At 40.6% G+C, this 21384-nt stretch overlaps 1 protein-coding gene and 1 long non-coding RNA gene across 3 annotated transcripts in view; one reads left to right on the forward strand and one right to left on the reverse strand.

The window, feature by feature from the left end:
* LOC139777428 (uncharacterized) overlaps positions 1-9163 on the reverse strand; it is a 48856-nt gene extending 39693 nt beyond the window's left edge. The window contains exons 1-2 of the long non-coding RNA XR_011719356.1: positions 8263-9163; positions 6834-7118 (exon numbers count right to left, since the gene is read on the reverse strand). This is a non-coding gene — a long non-coding RNA (uncharacterized lncRNA). The remainder of the gene's footprint in view (positions 1-6833; positions 7119-8262) is intronic.
* The window catches only part of Ptx1 (pituitary homeobox homolog Ptx1), a 32757-nt gene that overhangs the window by 8315 nt on the left and 3058 nt on the right, over positions 1-21384 (forward strand). Inside the window, exons 2-3 of one of the 2 annotated variants that reach the window (XM_071714845.1) lie at positions 5401-5595; positions 11523-11755. In XM_071714845.1, coding sequence (XP_071570946.1) covers positions 5401-5595; positions 11523-11755 — 428 coding nt within the window. Of the gene's footprint in view, positions 1-5400; positions 5596-11504; positions 11756-21384 lie in introns of both variants that reach the window. The other variant, XM_071714844.1, reaches the window with a different exon arrangement.

Raw genomic sequence — 21384 nt, forward strand, 5'->3', positions numbered from 1 at the left:
TCCATTATAGCAACCACGTAAAAATAAAATTGCATAATATCGAAACTGCATTTTCATTATAGTTATTAAGACAGAATTTGTTCGTAACGTGATTGTAAAAATTAATTGACTAATTATTTATCTTCGTATATTACAATATATTAAGTAAATTATTTCACATCAATCTCTAGATTATATATTATAATAACGATGATCACTCTATAAAGAGTGCTTGTAGGTGTTACTGCTGCGATTTTTATGCGAATTTCCTGAAACCCCCCGGTTATTCAGAAGGTCTTGAGCACACGACGTCGGCCGACAGAGAGTTCACTGTAACATCGCGATATCGACGAAAGGGCGTAAGTCGACTTAGCCCGAGCGCAAACTCGGACATGGCCGAGGTCATGGGATCGGAACGAGAGAGTCGATGGGGCTAAATGGAACGGGATGAAAACAGTGCGCGGCGGCTTCGCCGCTGCAATCGTCGCTGTCGCTCGTCGTCTTCGTCGTCGACGACGACGGCGTTCTCGACGCATGCACAGCCGCCCCGTAAAATCCGTGCGGATTAGCGGTCCACTAATATATCCCGCGGGCGTAAAAACGCGCGCGACGAGGCAGTTGAGATATTCGTTCCCGTCGTCGTCTCCCCTCTCGCGCTCGCAGGGGACGGGCCCGGTTTGCCTTTGGCATAAAATAACTTGAAGCGCGGGGAAAAGTAATAAATTTGTGAGTTACAACCTGTGTCTCTCCCTCTAGTTACCATCCCTCTTCCCTCCTCACTCGACATCCTAACTCTCGCTTTTCTTTATTCCGTCCGCTCGACCGTACGTTGCGGTTCCTTTCTCCCCTTGTCATCTATACGTTTTCATGGACCGAATTTCGGCTTCTTCCCTTCTGTGTGAAAACACGTGCGAACCGACGCAATGCGACACTTGGAAAGAATCCGAGGCGCCTCGCGCCTCTCTATTTTCCTTTCATCCTCGAAAATGACAAAATTAAGAGAACTCTATATAGCTTTTTTTATATGAATAAAGCTACTTTACCCTTCTCGTTATGTCACGTTCGTTTTACATTCATTTATGTATATTCATCAATGAAGCGAAATTGTATTCATATTCGTATTATGTCTCCCATATTTTTGACAGATGTCCGAAATGTATGAAACAGCCTTCGCTTGCGTCGCGTCGGCGGGAAGAAAGGTCCATATTGTTTCGACGTTTTCAGGTCGAGGGATCAATATATGATCTCTCTCTTCGAGAAAACGAAATGCTCGAGCGCGTGAACGGGATCGGGGGTGTCGAACGTGTTTGACAGGGCGGGGTGGAGAGTGTCGAGGCCACATTCCGCCCTCTCGGGATCCTCTCTCGTATCCGCGGTAACTCCGCCACGAATCCATGGTGGCCGCCGGCGGACAAGTACACAGCCGTCAAACGATACGACATCTTAAGCCTCCGAGAACTCCGCAGGGGATCTCGTGGGAACGTGCGCGCTAGACACGAGGAAAGTGTATCCATGAACAACACCCTGGAAAATCATTGCGCCACGTCTCGCACGCTGTTTGTTTATTATTGTCACTCGCGTAAAAATATTCGCAACTTCTACTCGCACTTGTCACATCGTATTCGAGTTCTATCCTCGATGTTCGATTATTCAAAAAATCGATTGAATTTGATTATTCGATAGCTAGAAATTTTAGAAATTTTTTGGTAAACAATTCAATTTAATGCAAAAGCTGCGCATTCAAATTATCGACATATATTTTAAAATACAGAGTATTTGCACGACTAATTATTGTGGTAAAAAGGCGTGCTTTCGAAGAGACAAAGTCTAATAAAAATTCGATAGGGTCGTTAAAGATACAAAATCTTATAATATGCATCTTGCGACATATTGAAGCGTGAGAAATGACAGTCTATAAATTTTACTTAGCGAGTAGGTCGCTCGAGTAGTATTAGTCAGATCACGATGTAGATTATGTGATTAACTCTAATCTTGAAATAATATACAAGCAGCGGTGTGTAGGAGATTCTGTCGGTATACATTATCTTTATCGAAACGAGGAAGGCGAACGTATCCCTCGGTTAACATTTAAATACCTTCGCAGTAAACAGATGAAAATCCTCAAACTCTCTGGAATCGCGTGTTTTATTTAACTAAGAAATCCGAGAAAAAGCAAAATATAAAAGATAATACAAATATTTTAATTTATGTAATTTACGTTGCCACGTCTATTTATTTTTCGAAAATTATAGTAATACTTAAATGTTAGCCGTAATCTTTAAATCGTTTAGAAATCGTTATTTTCTTACTTATCAAGACGGCATCTACGATGCGGCGATAATGTTTTAACAACGTTTGTCTTTCTTTGGGCAGCAAACAGATTGCTCAAATTGCCCCATTGAACAAATTGTTTTGAACACGTGGTTATGCCAGTATGCCCATTCACAGGAAAACGCTTTTCATAGGAACACGTGTTTTGTGAATCACATGCGACTATCTAGTAATCGATCTGTCTAATGAAATCTACACGCCAATATCAAAAGCATTCTTGGATCGTTTTCCGGATAAATTCAGTCCTGTTGAGCTGTGCGTAAATTCGGAAATAAATTTCAAGAGACACTAGCATTTCCGCGATGCACAGCACAGCTATACTTCGTCTCGTTCGAAATTGCACCGCATTTTGCGTCTTGCATAATCCCGTTGTCGACACGGCTCATCCGCTCTCGCATTTCGTCGGCCGGCGAATTAATCACGAATTCCGGCGGACGAGTCGCAATCTCGCGATTCGCGTTCGCGTATTTATACGATATTCATGTCATACTCATGCGAGAAAACATGTTTGGTAAAGGCGGGGTTGAAATCGGTATAATTTGCAATGAGCTTTAAACACAAACCGCTTATGTGTGAAACGCAAAGAAAGAAAAAATAAATTTATATAGAAGAAATGTTAAGACTCGTTTTAACAAGTTGTATCTCGAGTGGTATTATTATGCGTTGTGGATTTAAAACCCAGTTTCTAAATATACCTCAAACATACCTTACGCTAACCATTACGAATAAGATCATTTCCGCAGCATTTAACATCGAGATCCGAACCTACCGAAATTATATCGGTTTCAATCTCCGCTACCAAAGCGATAAATAACAGTAATGATTGTATAAACATACATGATGCAGCAGTAGCGAACGCGTGACAAGTATCCGCACGCATAATCGTGCGACGGTGTCCAAAGCGAAATTGATTTATACGACGCGAAGTCGCGATATTCGTCAATATCAATATTCCACGGCGATTTTCACCACGTCCCCCCCCCCTCCCCCGGTAGATATTTCTCTACAAATTTATAGTCGAGCTATAAATACAGAATGCCCCCGAGAGAAATCTGTCGGTCTTTGCAGGGAACACGGTATTCGCACTCGATTTTTAATATAAAAAGTTATGTCAACGTGGTTGCGTGAATTCAGAACATAAATCGCAAAGCAGTTGCTATTACCAAATATTAAAGTTTTTCTTTGGTAAATTGGCATTAACACTTTTACGATGTCACATCTTTGGACGCGTGAGTTTCCACGAGAATTTCAACGACAACTTCCGCGAGAAGAATTGTATTCTTATTTATTCTATCTAGAATTATATTATTAAATGTTTAATAATATTAATCATATATAATATATATTTTTTATTTATAGATATTTATTTTTTTGAAAATTTTATGTTGTAATCGGACTATATATTTTATAAAGAGTTGCGCATTTCTCGACTTTGTACTTCCCAGAACTCATGCCGAAATTAATCTTGGCAATCAAAATGTTAACACAGAGGTATCAACACTGAAAAAAAACATTTGACACCGTCAACAACTGTTTGGGGCACGTCCGTCAACAGCTTCGACGATTTCCTCAATTACGCCGCGTATTCGTAACTCGCAAACATGTAAATTAGTACTACAGAGAACGCACGTCCGCTAAAATATCGTACACGCCGACAAGTACGTCTTCCGTTGCCAAAAAAATTTTACGCGTGTATTCGTGCGCGTGCACACCGAAACGGTGCCGTGATAAACTGTACTGAGTTGTCTACCGAGATGTCATAACTTCTCTCGAGATAGGCGCGAGTGAAAACTTGACCCAACTTTCTACGAACTATCTCATTTTTATTTATTATTACGTCTTTCTATCTTGATAGCCACTTTTATTATCAATTATAGAACTATTTAATTATTTTGAGATGGAAAAAGACAAACTAGTTCGAAGGAAGATTAATTAAAACTATAAGTAACTATATTAAACTATATTAAGTATAATATTTAAAAGAATATAACTTAACCATAAAATATATAATCGTGTTAGAAATCGTTGGTGAATAAGAATGCTAAAGTTTTTCTATTAAATTAAAAATTATTTTGGTTTTTAAACAAGTATTTTTTCGTACATAAAATTATTCAACTATTAGGGTCTTACCTTTTTGCACAATAGTCAAAGATATTGAAAACTTTAGTGTATGTATACTTGAGTATACTTAACACCGCCGAAAATATCGCACAAAAAGTCTCTTTTATTTCGTACGAACACGTGTGCCCCGCGCGCGGTATCGAGGTAGAATGACACACGCGTCTTCGTGGTTCGTAGCAGACTCCGCGGCACTAAATCAGCCCGAGTTATGCGCCGACTAATTGTGAACTATGTCCCTCCTCTTTGCCGCTCCCGTGGAAACCAAATATAACTAAACGGAGCGAAACTAAACGACCGAGCCGATTAACTTCTTAGCCCGCCCCGCATGGCTTCGCACGCACACGCGGACACGCGGACACGTAAGGAGCACACATCGACGACGAAGCGTGGAAAGGAGCAGCGGAGAATCCGTCTTTGTCTTTTTATCGCGTCTACTTCGCCGGTGGATAAATAGTCGTTGATTGAGGGGCAGCTCGCCGCAGGGAGACATAACTTTTATTTGGGTGGGCGAGATGACGTGCGATTATTAATTGACCCATTCATGCGACATGTGCATTGCTATTATGAGAAATTGCAATCTAAAATTTCTAAAACGGTTGTGTTTCGTTGATAAACATAATTAAAAGGTTTCTTGAGAGTAAAATTAATTTTTTATCTATTTGGCATAAAAGACATTTTTTTTAATTGAATTATTCGATATTGCATTGTAACTAACAGTGGCATTAACGATAAAAATGTATGCAACAGTAATTGCCCAATCATTATTAACTTATTGTTAGCTATTTGTCTTGATTAAATCTGAAATGGCAGTATATCATTCATTATGTCGCGATATCGTGCACGAATGACTTAGCGGAACTTAGCGAAAAGGAACCCTCCCATTAACGTGCGCCGCGGCTGCAGCCAAGAATAAATAAGGATTACTGTGCGCCTAGACGACGTTGCAAGAGGGTGTGATGTGTTTTGCAGTCTGGGCACAGAGTGACTTCGGGGACGAAACCAACGGGGGTCTCGCGAGGCTCGACGCGGGTCACGGCGCTCACACCCCCGGTGGTAGCAATCCTAGTACACCGGGGGCGACCCCCACGACACCCTCCGGTGGATACTCCACCGGCCAGCCAAGGAACCGTACGAACGCAACTCACAGGCCAGATATTCGAAAAGGTACGTTTCGACCGTGCAAGAATAATATAAAAAATGTAATCTTTCTTCGATTTGTACATATTAAAATTCCATTGGGTGGAAAATCATAATTTAATTCCATTGTATTAAAGAGCGAGTGCGCTATCTGCGCGCATAAAAAAATTTAATATCTTTCGTATCGGTTATTATTAGCAGATGTCATTATCATTACCAATTATATTAAATCGTGTCAAATTTTATTAATTTAACATGCTTTTCTACAAACAATATAAAATATGTGATAGCTCATATATCCACAAGCACACGTAATTCAAAGTTCGACATTAGATTCAGTAACAGGAGAGACGTTATTTGCTCGAATCAAAATTTAGATTCAAATTCAGAGAGGGAGAAGAGACCATTCGGACGCCATTTTCTATCGCGTTTACACGGAGTTCTGAAACGAATGCGCGGAATGGTGGATAGCGACGAGTGGGCGGAAAAGGTCGCTTACGTTTGTTTGCACGTTTGTTCGGCACTTAGCTGGAACACTCTCACCCGCGCCCCAAATCCCCGCAAATTGAAATATCTCCCGGAGTCTTATACTCCCGGTTAACAACAAACCTCCGCCGCGGATCTCACTTCGTCCGTTATAATATCGGTAGAGTCGTCGGTTTCCCGCATATGCCTCTCGCTAGAGTCCATCGTACTTTTGTGACAAGACGCGGTATTTGCGTAAATATGAACGAATTTTACCTCGTTCAATAAAAATCAAACACATAAAAAAAACGGAATTTCCATCCGATTATCCAAAATTTCATTAAAATAGATCAATAAATATTACTTTGCAATATTTTACCTAGATATATACGTGAGAGAACGATTCAAAATTTTACCAATTTAATAAATAATAAATTAGTAAAAACTATAAGTAATAATCTTCCTTATATAATGTTTCATAACTATCTTAATATTCTGGAGCTTAATTAGATTTGAAAATCCTGATTTAAAAATATCGAAATTATAATGGTCTAATTTTAATTGATTAAATTTGGTATCGTATAAAATTCGCGCGCTTGAACTTACATATTTCAGAATTGAACAGTGGTGACTTACAATGGATCTATAAAATGTTATATTTGTCTGTCATATTTTTTTAAACACGTCTTGATACATTCATGTACATTTATTTGCATCTCTTTTATGCATATCTAATACAATATTCATATAGATCCATTACTTTAACTTGAGATGAAATATAAATATAATTTATCACTCACCTACACGATGCGCAGCAGTAGAGTTGTAACTGCATCTCGTAACGTAACACGCAACACTTACTCGCGAGACACGGTTAATTACGATCGCGCGCGACACTCCTGACATTAATCACACGTAACGCGCACATTACGTTACTGCGACGGGAGGATAATACGAAAAAAGTATTATCGCACGGAGCTACAATCCGTTCAACACTCACGCTGTCTTGTAAATAAGCACGACGGACGAATTTTCAATGGCGGAGGGTTTTAACAAATGAGCGATGTACAAACGGCGAATTTATGCTACGCACAGTTGGTCAAATAATTAAAATCCCGTATTAAAATATGAAAGTAATTACGACTCACTAATTCGCGTCGCGACACCAGTCGACTCGGAGTCGATCCGTTCCGTACTCACAACGTTTCATTAACGATAAAAAAATTTGTAAATGACCCTAGCATGATTTAATTTACAAAATTGAGTTAATAGTTTATTAAGATACGCGACGGATCGAAAATATATAATCGAAATTCAATATTACACAAGCGCGTAATACATCGCAAGATAGTATATTCAACTCTATATTAATAAGCGTTATATTAAAAAGAATTATTGCCCGCAAACATTACGACGAAACAATTGCTTATAACTCCTATCTATTTTGCTCTGGGGTTTCTATCTTAATGAATAAATCACGAAATATGTGCTTCGATATGTAACTATCGTTTTGCGTTTACAAGGTATTAATCGTGAGATTGAAACCGTGTACGCTAATAAATGTATTCCTAACAATAAATAATTTGATCGCGTCTAGCGTCTTTCAGTACTCGTCGCGTTCGCATCTCCGAAAATTATCACACAGCATACGCATTTCTGGTATCACTGTGCTCGACGCGAACTGACCGAACGTTATAATACCTACTTAATTTCACGCGGCATTTACTACGGGGCGAAAGATGTTCCCCCGCGCGTTATTCACTCGCGTTCCGCGAAATCGAAACTTTCGAAATCCGCTATTACGCAGCGACGCGACAGAACGCAATACTTCGACGCCGTTTACGAACACGCGTCGCCATACGCATTGATCACGATTGTACTACAGATTTACATTACGCATCGAGACGATTGCCCATTGATTCCGGATACTCCGGACACTCGTTCGCGCGCAAAACTTCCTCTCGACAGGCAAAATGGAGCAAATGAGAAACGCGGAGCAGGCGCGACACGACTTCGGACTCGCGCGGATAATAACGCGACTGCGGTGTATACGAAAGATTTGGAAAGAGCGCGGGGAAGCGGGACGAGAACGTCTCTTTCAGAAAAGCCGAGCGAAATAATCAAAAATAATAACCGCCGTCTATCAAAAGCACAGCACTCCGAGCCGGAGTTTATTTATACGCGAGGTTTATTTTCGACAGATAAAAAGATGCGATCGTGCAAACTCACTTGCGTCTCGCATGTCGTCGAACGAGAACACCTGAAATCCGCCATATGCAATGCCCGAAGTGGAGTAGATTGCGTCGCGGCCGCCTTCGAACTCGGAACGTCGCAAGACGCGTTTAATCGCGACCACCTGCACCCCATCAGGGCACTCGAGACGATCGCCCGCGCTCGATTCGACACTCCCGACACTCGTTCGCACGCGAGATTCACATCCGGCGGATAAAAAGACGCGAAAAGCACTTAGCGGCCGCAATTCGCCGTCGGAGCCGCGCCGCCGCCGCCGCCGCCGCCGCTACGCGATCGGAATGAACATAGCCGTTAAATATCGGTAGGAGAGGGGAGGGGAGATGCTTCGTCACGCCGCGCCGCGAGCGGCGCGCCGCGCTTCACCCCGCTCGATTCTTGAATTTATTCGCGAGAGAAACGTATACGCAAATTCTGTTCTTACAGAAACGTTGCAAGTTGATTGATTAAAAGCCACGCGATAGCCAACCGACTTGCAACTTTTCTGTAAGAGCAGAATTATCGTATACGTTTCTCTTGGGAATAAATTCAAGAATCGACTGGTTTCCATACGCGAAAGCGAGTAAACTCGTTTCCAAAGTTTCTCGAAAAATGAGTTATATATGTATACCGGGTCGAAATAACGCTTTTTAATATATTCAAAACGGATTAACTCATTTTTGCATAATGTTAAAACACTCCGCGTATGAGTTTCGCGTTATAATCGCGCGACGGCGGCATGTCGACTCGCTGTTATTAGCCACGAATCACATGTTTCGCGTTTCTGCCCGTCGCACTCATCGCCGCGCCGAAAAACAGTTTCCGTTTACCTATTGTTTCGTACTTTTCGTAGGGAGAAATTGAACGCGGAGCTTAAAAAGCGTCGCTCGCGAGCCGTCGCCCGTCGCTGTACTACCGTAATTGCTCGCCGAGCCCGCCGAGGTTGTTTACGTTTTTTGGGCTCGGGCCGCTCGGCTTTCTATTTCCTGGAAGACGCTCGACGCGGCGTACACTTCCCCCACTCCCCCACTCTTTCCAAATTTTTCCTATTGTCATAGACGCGAAGACGCGGACGACGCGGTCAGTATTAGTGCGAATTCGAGACTGCGTGCGGCCTGCTCCGCGTTTCACGTGTTCTCTAAACTCTCGATCGTGAATCTTGCGACGGGCGATCTTCTCGGTACATGTGTGTGTGTAAATCCGTACGATCGACTATTAACATGTTTCTCAATGATCGTAAGCGGCGTTAAATTAATTGATTTATCGCATAGAATACAACGGATTTAACAAGTTGTCTCATTTAACGCAAGCGAATTGGCAAATTCATGTCTCTTTGCTCGCCGAGAGTGCGAGAACCCCGTATCGGAGTAATGTATCTATCTATCGTCGTTGTGCGTATATCGGATTTTGAAAATTTCTGTTTCACACGCAGATGAATTTGCGAGTCGCGAAGATTGCTCTCTTGATAGGCCCGGACTCGTCCCGAGACAATGTATACACTTTTTCCGTACGATTGACGTGTTTCTCCGCGTTCGCAAGTGGCGTCGAACTGCGTCGAATTAATTGATTTGTTTGGTTGATTGATTGATCTGGCTATTCGTATATTATTTTATTATATTTTCAACACAAAGATGCTAGATAAATTATATTCAAATTAATGAAAATTTCAGAGTATAATACTAATTTAAGATATAATCAAATCTAAGCATTGTTAAATGAATAATTATTGCCCGTAAATATTGCAATAAAATAATTTCTGATTCCTATCTGCTATACTTCGATGCTTGCTTTAAACTTTAAACTTAAACGAATAAATTACGCGAGATACGTGTTTCAATGAATAACCATTGCTTTATGTTTAACGATTTGTTAACCATGGGATATGATTAAATCAAACATCGTAATTTTAATAAATCAAAGAAACCAAGAAATATGGCAATTTACTTTGCATTAAAATTACATAATTTTGCTTTTCGACCAATCTAAAAATGTGATAAAAATTAAAATTAATTTATTATTAAAATATTAAAATTAAAATATTAAATTAATTTCCATTTTTCGATTAAAACAAATTTTATTTCTTTCTTCAAATTTAAACTTAACGTTAAGTTTAATCATTCTTTCTTAGTTAAAATTAATTATTCAAGTTTTTACTTTTAAAAATAATTAAATAATTTATAATTTATAAAAATTGAAATATGTCATTAATAATCGAATTAATAATCTGTTAATTGTTATATGCATATAGTAACAATGTATAAGAAACTAAGAGATAAACTCAATTAAGCAGTAAAAATCAATATCACCTGAACTGTGAAAATTAACAGATAGCAAATAACAGATAGCAAATTAATACGCAGTTATGGGCCGGAATGCACAAACTTTACGCGAAATCAGCAGCAAACTAATAATTTATAATTTAAACATTATTGTAACTTTGACTTATTTTTTCATGTTAAGGTAGTTCGATGATGAAACAACTTTTGCCAAAAGTGATAGGTTTTATTTTTTATATCGAAAGAAGGAACTCTCCTGAATCGATTAAGCCCAGAAAAAAGATAATTCACCGTCCCGTTCTCAAGATATTAAATTTCAAAATTAAGTGGTTTTAATGATTTTAACATTGGTCTAATAGGAAAAGAGGTATAGTTTCCTATGAATAACACGAGTTTGCGAAAAATCTTTTGCCAAAAATGTCCGAACAATATATATCGATGGAAAGAGCACACTATGAGAAGCCTATAGTTGAAGGTGAACACCATCCACCGTACAGTTTTTTTAAAATTAATAATTAAAGTTGAAAACTAGTCAAGCGACGCGTTAACACACACTTTATTTTAATCTATTTCAGGCAAAATATTATTCTACAACGTAAAAATTACTTACTAATGGTCTTTTTACGTCGTTACGAAGCTTTGCGATGCGTTATTCTATTTTTTTATAATCATATAAATAAAAAAATCATAAACATTGTTTTGACTTCGGCTATTCATCATCGAACTACCTTAATATATTTTATTCTAATTAATCTCCAGACTACGCTATTCAAATTTGTATGGTATTTGCTTTAGGGATTTCTTTATCATTTCTAAATGTATATCAGTTAATTACCTGAAAACGAAGATTATACTGTCAATATTTCTTCGATATTCTTTCGCGGAATTTAGAGATAATTTATGAGTCCTACATTTGAAACGCTATTGACGGTCTCGTCGAAGATATGATACCTTAACACTTTTCAGGTGTACGAACACCACCAGAAGTGAAACACGAATTGGGTGCTGGTGGTGTCGTTTCTCCTGGAGTGGTCGGAGTCAACGATACCGACGACAAGGATGGCAAGAAGAACAAGAGGCAAAGGCGGCAAAGGACGCACTTTACGCAGCATCAGCTTCAGAATCTGGAGATGACGTTTATGAGGAACCGGTATCCAGACATGTCAACCAGAGAAGAGATAGCTTGCTGTACGAATCTTACGGAAGCTCGAGTCAGGGTAAGAGAATTGATAACATTACCACTTTACATTGAAGTTTAAATTTCATCGCGCGTTAGAATCATTATAAATAAGTATCTAATTATTCGAGATGCATTTGTATGAGAAATGCATCTCGAATAATAAAACAACGATTCGAATAGTGACTAAATGAAAACTTTTGCTTATTATAATTAAGCCTCAAAGATTTTAGATTTATTTAATAACTCATTTCAATAATTTAAATTATTTAATAAAATAATAAAAATGATTATAGATATAATTAATAAATCGATAGAAAATAATAGAAATAATTCAGATTTAATTTCATTTCAATAATTTGTGTAATCAATTCTAATTCAATCGAACGACTCGCGTGTGCCCACGAAACATTAACGACTCGAGAATTGTTTTCTTAAGAATCCGTCTCGGAAAAGCGAAAAATATAACAGCAACATTGAAGCGACGCCTAAAAATTTGAGCTCGCGATGAATGAAGCAGTAACGGACGCTCACAATGGATGCATTGAAGCATCGAGGTATCGATTACAAAGGCAACAATCTGCTGACCACGGATGATAATCTCTTGCATTAGTCAAGCATACGGTTTTTACAAGATAAAGACGAAAATAATCAGATGTTTTAGACGTTAGTAAACGCCTCGGTAAACGTTAATTAGTCAATGTTTCTATTTAAAACATTTTGCTAACAGTTTTTATACTTATTCCGTATATAAACCTATATTGAGAAAATATAATCAAACTATGAGAGATAAATATAAACTTGAAATTAATATCATACTATTATACACGTGGTAGCACTACTAAAGAAAAATCATGCTTACACATAATAAAATCTATATGTATAACTAAGCTAAGAATTCTAAACTCTAGAAATTTATAATAAGAATTTCGTATGCGTATGCAATCGCGTTTTGTCTGATTCAAAACGATCACATTTTACCGCAACAACCCCAAACACGACAAGCGATTATGATATTTCTCCTCCGGTACTTTTCTAAAATTGTAAAAAAAGGCGATGAAATGACGTCGAAGAAACTAGACCGTTAGAAAGTTCGCAAATCCGTAAGCACTGTATAAATCCTCCGCGACTTGATTCGCGAACAAACGACGGATCGCGCGCAGTCCAAGTCCGAGTGACTTCGAAACGGATCAAGCGAGCGGCCAGACATGCTCTTTGAAATCCCGGCGGCCTGCTTGCGTTTCATCGGGACGTTCCGGCGAGTGGTCGGCATCGCGAGACAGCAAAAGCGTGGAAGAAGTGTGCGTGAAAAAGGCACAGCACAGAGGGGGAGGACACGGGGCGGGGGGGGGGCGGGTGGAAGAGAGTGGGCAGATAGGAGGTCACATGGGGAAAGAGGTGAGAGTGCCGCGCGCAAGCCGCAGGGGAGGCTTTGCGCCAGTAAGCCCCGGTGGATTTATAGAACCACATATAGCGTGGTACGGTGTTCCCGCCACGGTGCTATACGCCATGTACCAAAACGCTGCAGATCCCCGGCCGTCGCTCGTTCGCAAACTGTAACGCCATTATGGAGGCATTCTTCATTTTAAACCTGCCTTGGCGCGCGCTTACTTCAAGTGCGAAAGACATCCCTCTACGCGACCCTCATTAGCTCAGAGTTTAATTCGTATTCTGTTTGTCGTAACGGAAAATAATAGAACTGTACTCCAAAAGAAGCCCACGCGTATTCAAGTTACATTATAGGAGCTTCTAGTAAAACGGAGGCTAACATTTTTTATAAAATCCTAGCGAATTGTTTACAAATTGAAGAAATCTTGAAATTTTATATTCAAGTAGTATTCTACGAATTTTATCGCGCACTAACTTTAAAATTCGTTTCCTCAGCGTAACATAACGTCATAGAAATCCCTGGTGCCGGATAAAAGATCCGAAAACGTCATATTGAAGAGAGGAACGGAGAGAAAGGCACCGAAGAGTCGACGACGAGAGGAACTGGACGAGAGAGGCAGAGTGGAGAGAGAGAGAGAGAGAGAGAGAGAGAGAGAGAAGAGAAACAACGAGAAAGAGAGGTCGAGCGCGAAGCCGGGTACAGTTATCTGCAAAGAGGCAGGCGTATGTTTCGGTCGGTGGCAGCAGAGCGCGGCTGTCCGAGATAATCCGCCGGTGATTAAGACCATAAATCCATCGGCGGATTAGTATGGTTGCACCGCACACCTCGCGGCGGCGCTCTGGCTGGTGCACGAGAGTCGCTCTGTGCTCCAGCCTCCAGTGGCAGTGCGCTGCCTCTGTCTTTCTTTCTCTATTCTCTAGGTCTCTCCTTCTCACTCGCTCTCTTTCTGTTCTCTATCCAATTCCCACTCCCCCCCCCCTCTCTCTCTCTCTCTCTCGCTTACTCTGCCGCGCAATCATCCACCCTCCTGGACCCCTGATTGCGGCGCAACCGACACACATCCAGTGTCTGTATATCTCAGCCTGATTCGGAGGGCGAAGGGGTTGCGCGAACGAGAGGGATCGGGAGAAAGGGGAGGGGGAGAGACAGAGAGAATGAGAGCGGGAGAGAGGAGCTTACACACCATGGGAATGGGAAATGGGACGCCGCGGAATATAGGTGGACACTAACCGGTATGAGAGTGAGGATTACCGAGTGTCATCCGTATTCGGCCGGGTTAGCGGCTGTCAGCGGCCAATGCTATCGCTATATATCAATTATTACCTTTAGCCTCGCCGCACAACGCTCGGCTGCATTCCGGTACACACACTCTGTTACACCGCGAATGCATCGCCCGCCCACCCGCCGTATCTCGTTCGCATCACGCGGGCCGATTTGCATCGCGACACATCGTATGCAAACGCGCCGCGCGACCGCGCCTCTCGCACATCTCCGATTCAACCCGCGCTTCCACAGTTACGCGGGTTTAACGTCGAATCCGTGGCAGTTGCTGGTTGCCTGGCTTGACCGTTCTGATGGCATCGCCAGCTCGTAAGTTCTGGTGAACGCGAAAAGTACTGTGTTGTCTTGGGCTTTCGGTGCGAAGCAATGGTTAACGGAAAAATAGATAGTAGTAGTGTTCATATGTATAGTGAGCGTATCGCAGCAATAATGCTAACGTTAAAGTTGGTATAACGGATGGATAATAATGACACTCACGTAATGAATGATTTTATATAATAGCTCTCTTTCATATACCAAGCGATATAGTTTATATGTGTACACATTAGATAAACCAAATTAAATTAAGTATATTTAATAAAAATTTCGTGATTCAAAATCTCTTTTTCATATGAAGAATTTAGAATAAAAAGATAAAATAAATCTAGATTTATATGATGTATGATTACTTTAAATTCACAATAAGATTTCACTTTAGATGTGTCACTATATGTTTAAAGAAAAGACTGGATATAAATACGCTCTGAAAGCGTCAGCTACCTAAGCATCTAGTGCTTATTCGTAGGTGGTAAACATATGTTTAACATGATATACGATAAATTGACGGTCAGATTCAATTTAACGTTAGGCGTCGTAAGTTTTTATCCCGCAAAAGGCTCCCTTCAGTTCCAGCTTCGGCTTTAGAGCGGGTCGAAGCGGAGATACGATCGGCTTTACGGTAATGTCCGAGAGTGGCCGTTTTCAAGTTAATATCACGTTGAACGAGATGAAAAATGGTAAAGGGCGAATTGCACGTACTCTACAAGCGAATCAGGATTCGAATCGGCGGCAGTTAATCTTCTATCGGGTATTGTATTTTTGGTACAAAGCATTGCAATGCGTTCCGCAATTTTGACGCAAAACGCTGGGGTTTTTAAATATTTTTTTAAAATTCAGCACTTTGATCGAGTGTAGTAAAATATTTATATCAAGTGAATATTAATCGTAAACAAATCTGGGAAAATAACACAAGTTTGCAAAATAAATTTGTTTTATTATTTTGAACCAGACAAGATATTTTTTATAGATTTTTCAAGATGAAAACGATGCTGCAAGCCATTTCACCAACACATCAGGTTTTCGAGATAATCGAAGTTAAATGCATTAAAAATGACTTTTTTGTGATATTTAAAATTCTTTTGTAAGAACAGTTAACAGTTATCTTGAAATTCTTATCAAAATTCATGAATATATTGTCTATTCCCTGTAAAATGTTTTTATTTTCGTATCTTACTTTTCAGCCATGGTATTTATGCATTAAACTTTAATTATCTCGAAAACTTGACGTGCTGGTGAAATTTTAACTTATGGCATCGTTTTCAGCATTCAAAAATTTATGAGAAACACCTTGTCTGCTTTAAAATAATTTTTTGTTGTAAAAATGTGTAATTTAAAGTAATATATTAGATATTTATTTTGTCATTTGGTATGTCAAAAATTTGCGAACCGGAACAATCTTACGTGCATGCATCAATTTTTCCTGGTAATCTTACGCAGTTGATATTTTTATATCTCGCAAGACCAGGGTCAAAGTCGGGGACTGCACAGATTTTCGGATAATAAATTGAAATCGATTAATCATTCTTCCGGTGCTAGTGGTTTATCGCGATAAGAAATGTTTTCTATAGGTTTTAACGGTCAGTGATCTTGGATTCGCAGAAGGTTTATTCGGTTCGAGTAGATATGTACGTCGCAAAATAAAATCGTTACGCTTGGTTGTTCACGAACGCTATAGCGAAGTAAAAAGTACGCGATGAGACATAAATTTATTCTAAAGAAAATAGGATAAATGCATTAAGGAATAAAAATGTATGTTCGTTAATAAAATATAACGCGGACATATTTTTTCACACAATAAAATTAACGATTTAAAATTTGGAAATTAATCAATACATAAAAGCTAAGTGAAAATCTAAAGTAATAATGTAAATAAAATATTATTTGCATGATAATTATATGTCTCTTCTAAGTTATCATTTACTGATGCATCCGTTGACAATTCGTTCACTTGAATTAACGAAAGAAAACAAGGAGAATGGACTGCGTAATCCTGGCACGCTTCATGATAAATTCGTACGGGCACTCTTATGCCGATATCGCGGAAGAGTCGCGACCTAACGGAGTCCGATGTAGCTAAACGAATTAAAAAAAAAGAAGGAACGGAAAAAAAGTGTATTTAACTGGAAACGAATCGACGGTGAACGCGGGCAATGAGCCGTAACTATTTATAAATTACAAAGAAATGGAGAAGCCTCGAGAGCTAGTAGGACGGGGACGGCGGCATTAAAAATCACGTGTTCCGCTTGAGCTCATAATCTCGTATAATCTTTTGCAAAGTTGTTAATACTCGCGGCTTACGGGTGTTAATTTAATATCCATACAGGTACGCCGACATTGAATATCCGAATCCCACCGGCTGTGCAGCTGTTACGGTCCACCAGCACAACGATAAAAAAATCCATAAAACTACTCACTCTATGGGAGAGAGAGAGAGAGAGAGAGAGAGAAAGAGACAGAGAAAGCCCAGCTTCCCATTCCGCGTCGTGCGCGTCGGTTCGTACGCCGTTTGTATCGTTCAGCGCCGCCCTCCGCGACACTTTAACACGAACGATTTCTCGTTTCCGTCGGCTGTATCCTTCCGATCTGCGTGGATACTGCAAAGCACAATAAAACACAAGACTGAAACATAAGTAGTCCAAATAGGAAAACTTTCAACATAAAGTCCTACCTAACTACTTGATTCTCAGTTTTCAACTCTGAAACTGTCAGTTCTCAAAAGCACTTTTTGGGCTCATAATTATTGTTTTGCTTATTCTCATAATTATCGATAATATTGTATTATAATATTAATATTTCTCAATTTGATTTAAACACACCGATATATTGGGGTTAAAGTGATCGATATAAGATATCGACATAAAAGAGAAATATCAAGAGAGAGAATATCTACATATATAAAATTCCTTTCCTCTCCAGACTGAGGAACAACATCAACTATTCCGATCTCAAGTTGTTGATATACGCGTAAACGGGGTTCGTTGTCGCAGACGTGACGAATTTTATTCGTATCCACTCCTGATGGCCGATGGTTTGCCGTGTTTGCTGCGTGCAGTTCACCGATCCTACCCTCGAACATATACGCGTGCGCACCGACCACGTATGCACGGTAGCGTATGCAACGATACAAACGCAGCCGTGTCCCGTTTCCCCTGTGTCGGACGTGGCCATTCTCACTGATCCATCTCGGCGTTATAGCGAGATTTATGGAGACGCCACTGTTGGAACCTGAGACTGTGGCCGGGTGTGGAGGACATGGGAAGAGGTAAGGAAGAGGACGAAGAGAAGGAGCAACGACCAGAAGACGGAGAGTGTGTTTCGCGTGCGGGAACGTGTGTAGGTACATGTGGAGCCGCAGAAAGAAAGAGAAAGATCTGTTCAGGACGAGAGGAAAAAAGAGGATCAAAGCTGAGATAGAAAGAAATATTGTACGGAGGAAGCGAGAGAAGAAACGAGAAGAGAGAAGGGTGGAAGGGAAGGAGAATCATCCTGGCGGCCATGATGCGGTCGCGGTAAGCGAGTCTGCCATAAGCGACCAGCTGCCTTCTTCGTGTACCGAAAGTTTATTTATTTTCTCGGAGGAGATGAAGCACTTCAAAATTATTAGGATGTTGTTCCGCATAACTGTGAGTGGGATTAATTGGTTCTGAGGGAATGGCAGGCGCTCAAGAATATCGACAGAAATTAGTAGCCCCGTGAACTTTTCCCTCGGCTCCGGCGCTCGAGCGAGAGAAAGCGGATGTTGTTATAAATCGCGGACGGTGTCGCGAGAGCTTTCGCAAAGAGATGTAGGAGTAGTTCAAAGTTACGAGTGGCGAACCGCTTATTCCCGACAGACAAAAGGTTTCCACCTTCGCGCCACCGTCAAATCCCCGCGAAGCCCCGGATATCCGGCGGTATACTTCACGGAATTTACTTTTAACGAAGTGGTGTCGCGCCGCCGCCGTCGTGTTTTCGGCGCGTAACTACCGACGTCATCGCACCTGTTTGTTCACCGCGGTAATTGCTCGCGCTTTTCGTAACGACAATCATGATTTTTGTAACCTGACGCAGCACATTTAAGTCAGATAATGATGGGATAGAGGCTATTTGAATAGCAACGATAATGCGAGCAATGTTAATAATGAATATTCAATAACGTCGATGATATATACGATATAATATATGACACGTAATGTTAAATTTTGGAAAGTAAAAAGTAAAAAATGACTTTCGGAATTGACATGTTAAACGTATTAAAAATTTCATGATATATACTTTTATTAAATATTAAATAGCTATGCGTCATTAATCAAAGGATAAAGCAGGATTAATTCTTAATTTTCCAATGCATATTTTTGACTAAATATTCCAGTACATATGGAGGGGTTAAAGCCATAGTGGTGTAAGTCAATTTTTTTGACCACTTTTTTTTTTCTTCTTTTTTCAACATATCTGCATGTGTAGACTGCATCTATGAACTTAACTCGATAGGTTAAAAAAAGTGACTTACACCACTATGGCTTTAACCCCTCCATATATACAACTTATTTCGTACATTTCATACAGTTACAAAATTTTCTAGTAGGTAATATTTAGAAATTATTATTTGTAAGATAAAAATTTCCAATTAGCTGTAAAACCGCCGATAATGCGAAAACTTGGTAATTCCTGCGAAGATTTGAAAAAAAAAACATTCAACTGAAGACAGAGATAAAACACGGGTTAAAACTAATTCACAGTACAATAAAAGTGGAGAAGAGAAATGGGAAACATCGAGATAACGTTCACGAGACAAACGAGAAAGGCGCGTCGAATTATGGATAGGCGAAAAGAACAACGAACGAGATGTAGAGAGAGAATGAGAAAGCGAGTCTGCGGCGTAAAATCCTCGCGAAGCCCTCGGATATCCGTCGGCTCCTTCACGGAATTTATTTTTAATGAAGTGGCGCTTTCGCACGCGCGCTGGTCCTCGCAAGATTTTCGGGAAACTTGCCACGAATCCTCAACGGCAACGTTCCTCCTCGAACCATTCTCTGTCCCTTTCCTTCTAATAAGAAGACACGGGAGTAAAACAAAGGTGGTAAAGCAAGGTTAAGAAAGAGGATCGGCCGAGGAACACAACGGTGAACGTAAGGGTAGCCTCCATGCTTTTCCCCTTTTTCGGGAAGTCCCTTTTCCAGGAACACAAGACAACGCGCGTGCATGGCCAGGATAGTTTCGCGAGTTTCGAGAGGTCGTAGGTGTGCGATACGTCGGGAAACGGAGTCGGAGGGATGGTGGATAATATAATGATGGCGTCGGCTGGGCGAGGAGGGGCGGGGCTACGAGGGGATCAATATTATCCTCCTCCACCTCCACCTCCGTTTCCTCGTCTATGCGTCTCTCTTTCGCTCTCACTCTCTGTCTCTCCCTGTCTCTCTATACCCACGACTAACCTTCCCTCAGTCTCCCCCTCGAGTTTCCCCTCCGGCGCGGCCACCATCGCCATCTCCACCCTACGAATGTCAGGTTTCTCTCCCTTCTACCGTCTACAGCCTCCTCCTTTAGCTCGTCCTTCGGTTTCTCTCTCCTTCCTCCTTCATCTTGTAAAGGATGCGAACTCGTACGAATTCACGCGAACGTTTCGCACGGAATGAACGAGATCGTTAATCTAGACGTAGAAAAACGTAAAGAAATTGCACGCTAGGTCGAGAGATTTATATTTTTGGTGTTTACGTGTCGCAATGGTACTTAAAAATTTCTTACACGTTATAACATGCTAATGTGGAGCGAAAGAATGTTATATAGGCTCTTATTATAATTTGTACTTGAATATAATTTATTATCGATAAGGCTTGTCAATCCAGATTTATGTATATGTATAGATTTGTGGCGAATGCGGCCATTTGCTTTCGACTCTGACAGTCGATATTCACCATAATTTTTGTTCTAAAATATACGATATATACATGAAGGCTATTCTGAGGCTACTGATCTATTTGACAAAAAATATTTTACAGAAAGAGACGGGAAGTAGCTATTTATTTTATATAAATTTTATATAAGTCGAAAGGTGAACAATAGATATAAATTGGTATTTTAAAAATTAATTTGATCAATAAACAGCAATTCCAAGCTTCGACAATTTAATTGTAAATTTATTGCGGGCGTATTTGTAAACAACGCTATAAATTGATGCTATAAAACGATGCCTCGGTCCGATAGGATATCGTTTGAAAACCGTTCCGCTTAAATAGGCCTTACTCAAGGGCCGAGCTCCAGTAAGACTCTCGGCTGTAAGACTCTCTTAACCGAGGAACTAACGGCGCAGCGTGGCGCGCAACTTCTGAGCGCAATGGAACAAATCGCGGTTACCCGGAAAGCCCGGAGCCCGATGTTAAGTCACGGGATTACCGCGGACGGGCCGGTGCGGTGTTCGAGGGTGTCTATGTTAGTCTATGTAGCACGTAGACGTATGTGCGGCGCGGAAGACGACTGTAGGGAAGAGCGACGCCGACGATGGAATGGGACAGGACAGGAGGGGCCGTAGGGGGTGTGATTGATGAGGCATCCCCGGTCACGGTCTCATTACATTTATATAAGCTTTCGTAGATTGAGCCGAACGTGCGCGCGAGCGGGAGGAAGAAAGAGAGCGAATGGAGGCTTACACGGTGGCGAGGGGTCGTGATTTGATGAGATTTTATTGCCCGAATGATGTGACG

The sequence above is a fragment of the Temnothorax nylanderi genome, unplaced genomic scaffold (genome assembly GCF_030848795.1).
Source record: "Temnothorax nylanderi isolate EJ_2023f unplaced genomic scaffold, tnyl_v1.0 TNYL_tig0148_pilon, whole genome shotgun sequence".
Classification (NCBI taxonomy): domain Eukaryota; kingdom Metazoa; phylum Arthropoda; class Insecta; order Hymenoptera; family Formicidae; genus Temnothorax; species Temnothorax nylanderi.